At 41.4% G+C, this 4,428-nt stretch overlaps 1 protein-coding gene across 1 annotated transcript; it reads left to right on the top strand.

The window, feature by feature from the left end:
• The first annotated feature begins 201 nt into the window (after positions 1 to 201).
• On the top strand, positions 202 to 1,928 carry LOC118106379 (complement C1q tumor necrosis factor-related protein 3). Its single transcript, XM_035154877.2, has 4 exons — positions 202 to 268; positions 641 to 742; positions 877 to 1,011; positions 1,128 to 1,928. The coding sequence occupies exons 1-4, from the start codon at positions 262 to 264 to the stop codon at positions 1,556 to 1,558; spliced, it is 675 nt and encodes a 224-aa protein (XP_035010768.1). The 5' UTR covers positions 202 to 261; the 3' UTR covers positions 1,559 to 1,928.
• Positions 1,929 to 4,428: the final 2,500 nt, after the last annotated feature.

Below are 4,428 nucleotides of genomic sequence, written 5' to 3'. Positions count from 1 at the left end.
GAGGGTGTGTGTCTGCTTGAGAGTGAAATTTAGAAAATGAGGGCCCCTAGTGATGAATACATTTCCAGCTATAAAGTTAGAAAGGCAAATGGGGCAGGCGATAAATTAAAATTGGGAGGAGCGATGTCAAAAGAGGAGGAATTAAACAGAGAGTTTTCAAGGGAGGGGCTCCTAGAAAAATATATAACCACAGTTCATGTCTTGTGATAAGTCTACGGACTTTCCATCCTTGTGAAGCTTTTATCGTTGACCAGCATCAACATGAGAGGTGAGAACGGACACAAGTTGCACCTACAGAGGCATAATATTTATAATATCTACTATCAAAGAAGTAGTTCAGAATAGAAGTAACCTGACTGAAAGTTGCTTATTAGGGATTATAGTGTCAAAAACTTTTATAATGTGGTCAGATAACATGGTTAAAGATTTTTCATAAATATTGAAATTAAACATTATCAATAATAAATTAAAAGTAAGATAAAAAAAATGATGGAACACGGGAGGAATAGCATGTTTAATTTCTGATGGTCTTTATTGAGGCATACGCTTGTTTTCACTTCAAAATTAGAAGAAGGAGAAAGCACCTAACATCTAATGCAGAGGACTTCATTGATAAAAGCTTTTGCTCTTTTTCCCCCAGCTATTGTATTTTTTTGTCTGCTGCTGGAGGCTTTTTGTGACAAACCAAGTTACATCTGGCCGACTGCCGACTATGCTGTCGACCCACACTTGATTGGCACTGGTGAGAGATTGTAAAGGAAGTCTGTCTTTTTTGTTAATATATACTTTTGTCTGCAACCTAATGTATGACTGTGTGTGTGTGTGTGCGTGTGTTTGTGTGTGTGTGTGTGTGTGTGTGTGCGTGCGTGCACGCAGAGTGTCTTTCGGCATCGTGTGGCTGCTGCGTGATTCAGAAACAGATGGCCAGAATGAAGAAACATTTTGAACATGTCGCTGTGGAAATGAACAGGTACCTGACAGAATCAAAGACGGCCCTTAACCTGACAAGAGGTGAGCGGCACACACATGAGTCACACAAAACCAACAGACAATCCTTTAAAGTACAAAAATGATCCATGTCATGTACCTCTAACCTGACTATTTCGTCTTCTATGTGTTTCTATCAGGTCGCAGCGCCTTCTCCGTCTCACTGACCAATAATATGTCCTGCTCTGTCCCCGCCGGTAATGACCAGCTCATCATCTATGGCAATGTCCTCCTCAACCTGAGAGGCAGCTACAACGTGCTGACAGGTATCTTCACCGTTCCTCAATCTGGTGTCTACTGCCTCACCGTCACCATCCATGCCAATGCTACTTCTGGCACAAACGTGGCCAGCTGCGCTCGTCTGCAGGTTAATGGCACAGAGGTGGTGGCTTTACTCAGCGAGAAAAAGGGCAACGACCGTCAAGACAGCAGCAGCATTGTTGTAGCCTTGAAACTGGAGGCTGGGAATGAGGTGGCTGTCCTTCTGCCCAACGGATGTGTGGTCTGCAATGAAGGCCAAGGCCAGCACTATAACACCTTCACTGGCTTCCTGCTCTATGCTACTAGCTAAGTCTGCAATGTGTAGCTGCTCCGGCCTTCTGCTCGGTGAAAACCTTCATGGTGAAAGTCATGTATCCAATAATCTCTGTCTGATTTCATGTAGTCTCATCCATCGTAACGCAATGCTGTCATTCTTATTTTGTCCAGAGAACACGTCCCGTCCATTACCATCTTTTGAGAGACACCATGTTTTTAATCCATTTTATCTGCATTCAACCAGAAAAAATTGATTAACCTTTTTCATGTCATTGTCACATTTGTAACAGCTGTTGATCTTTCATTTGCTGAAACAGTGTCATGTAAGTTGTGATAGAAATATGAATTAAAAAAATCTGTGTATGAATCGTAACATAAAAAATAAACCATTCTTTTGAAGGAAATAGTTGGTGGTGTTGTGAATTATGTCCATCCCTGACAAATACAAAGATACAAACGTGACGGAATTGAAATTAAATGAATACATACAAATACTTGTCACATTTTTTAACTGCGGTTTGTATGAGTTAAATCTTTTTTCAGCCACATAATAATAACAATAATAATAAACTTTTGATTTATATAAAAATACTGGCCGACACTTAAAAAAGGGTTTAAAACAGAGAAAAGCAAACAACTAAAAATAGGAAATACACATCATTAATCACCCATTAAAGCATTTCTGAAGAGGTGGGTTTTGGGTAATGTCTTATGGATGGGTGGGCAGGTCGATGCAGTCTTGGGGGAGTCAGCACATTGACTGGATCCCCCTGTGTCATTGTTCATGTACAAAAAGAGAATAAAAAAATGCTCTCCTCCAACATATGTCAAATTGTCTCTTTTGAACAAATGAATAACTTACATTGAAGTTTTTGTATGTTTGCTATTTAATTTTTTGTTATATTTGGTTGTGCTTTCCAGCCATTAGTGATGTTTACCAAACCCCACACATGTTTAACATTTCATTTATGTATTTTGTATTTATGTAAACTAAACTAAACTAAAAACTATGGAGGGGAAGAAGGATGTTGAATGGAGCCGCTGTGTGACTGGAAGCCAGTGAGGTTTGTGAAGGACAGGGTGTTATGTGATCATGGGAGGGAGAGCGGGTCGTCCACTAAGAAGGTCAGCAGTTTGATCTCTGTTCTCCCCGTCCAGCATGCCAAAGTGTCTTTGGACAAGATACTGAACCCTGAAGTGCCTCTGATGGATGTGCAGAGTGTGCTAGAGAAAGTTCTGCACTGTATGAACGTGTGTGTGAATGTGTAAATGACAAAACTGTACTGTAAAGAGCTTTGGGTGATCATCAAGAGTAGAGCAATATGTATAAGCAATATATAAATACACATCATTTTGAATACACTGTGAACTTTTAGAAAAACTTCTCACAGTCTGTACTCAGGACACATCTGCAAAATGAAGTGAAGAAGATCTTGCCAGGGTTAAGTAAGATGTGACGTATTATGCATCTACATGATTTCCCTATTTTTCTACAACCACTTTGAATATAATCTATTATTTAACACAACAACAGGATGTATGATGCGTGCAACCAATGTATATAACATACATAAAATCAAGGTGCAACCAATGGAGCTATTTTTGACCTATATGTGTCCAGAAAAATTATTAACACTGAATGTAAAAGCTTTTAAACTGTAATGGAGCGCATCAAACTCTATCCTTGTTGGTTAATGAGAATGAACAGCCACTTCTTCTCAGATAATAGATGATACCTGGCCTGCATCATCGACACAAAGCCCCAGAGGGTGTGTGTGTGTGTGTGTGTATGTGTGTGTATCCCCATTATACACTGACACAGGGCAAATTTTTAAAAATAAAGAAAACAAGGAGGTGCAATGTCATAAGAAGACGGATAAAACTGAGAGGTAATGAGGGAGGAGCTCTAAGATAAATAAATATCCATGGTACTTCCTCTCTTGATCCAGTCTATCACACCTTCCATCCCTCAGAGGCCGTCATCATGAGAGGTGAGCCTAAATACATTTAGAGGGGCAGCAATGGTTTGCATATATAACAATACAGGAACAGGAATCTAATGCAAAGGTCTTTTTGGTGCTTCTTCCCCCAGCTATTGTGTTGCTGTGTCTGCTGCATGCTGCTTTTGCTGAGTGGCCGTCTTTTTGGCAATCCCTCGACTGGAACGAACCAAAAAACGGTGAGGAATTGTTTTGTACATAATCACGGTTTCCTAATATGTTCTTTTCTGCAAGTGTATTTATGTGTGTTTGTGCTCAGTGTGTGAGGAGCCATATACTTGTAGCTGCTGTCTCATCCTGCAGCAAGTGAACAACCTGAGCTCGCACATCAACTCGACCCTGAATGAGCTGGACAAGGAGTACACACAAACACTGCAACAGCTCAGCAAGTTTGAAGGTGAGTAATGTGCACTACACAAAGCAGGACAGACACAAACCCTTGCACAAACACCTTAGACGTGTCTCAGTAATAATGAGATAACACTGATCTACTTTTTGTATTTCCTTTTCTTCCCTCTGCATCTGCAGCCAGCCGCACTGCCTTCTCCGTCGCTCTTCAATATTCAAGTTTTAGGTGCTATGGCCCCAAGCCAGGAGACATCACCGTCATCTACAAGCATGTCTTCCTTAACCTGGGCGGTAGCTACGACGTGAAGACGGGTATCTTCACCGCTCTCCATGCTGGTGTCTACACCTTTGCTCTTACCATCCACAGTGACGCTGGGGTTGCTGGCGCCCTCCTGGCCACCTGCGCCGAACTGCTCTTTAACAACAACGTGGTGGCCAATTTGAAAGAGGTAAATAAGGAAGACCAAGAGGATGGAGCCACTATTGTTGTTGTCCTGCAACTGAATGCTACAGACGAGGTGGCCGTCAACATGCCCAAAGGCTGTTCCCTCTGTGA

This window comes from Hippoglossus stenolepis, chromosome 4 (assembly GCF_022539355.2).
Source record: "Hippoglossus stenolepis isolate QCI-W04-F060 chromosome 4, HSTE1.2, whole genome shotgun sequence".
Classification (NCBI taxonomy): domain Eukaryota; kingdom Metazoa; phylum Chordata; class Actinopteri; order Pleuronectiformes; family Pleuronectidae; genus Hippoglossus; species Hippoglossus stenolepis.
This window is presented reverse-complemented; position numbering and strand designations above follow the sequence as displayed.

Bases quoted from the DNA above. Each gene is read 5' to 3' on its own strand.
- LOC118106379 (XM_035154877.2), top strand. The intron at 743-876 runs GTGAGAGATTGT...GCGTGCACGCAG, and splicing joins CCCACACTTGATTGGCACTG to AGTGTCTTTCGGCATCGTGT. The intron at 1,012-1,127 runs GTGAGCGGCACA...TGTTTCTATCAG, and splicing joins GGCCCTTAACCTGACAAGAG to GTCGCAGCGCCTTCTCCGTC.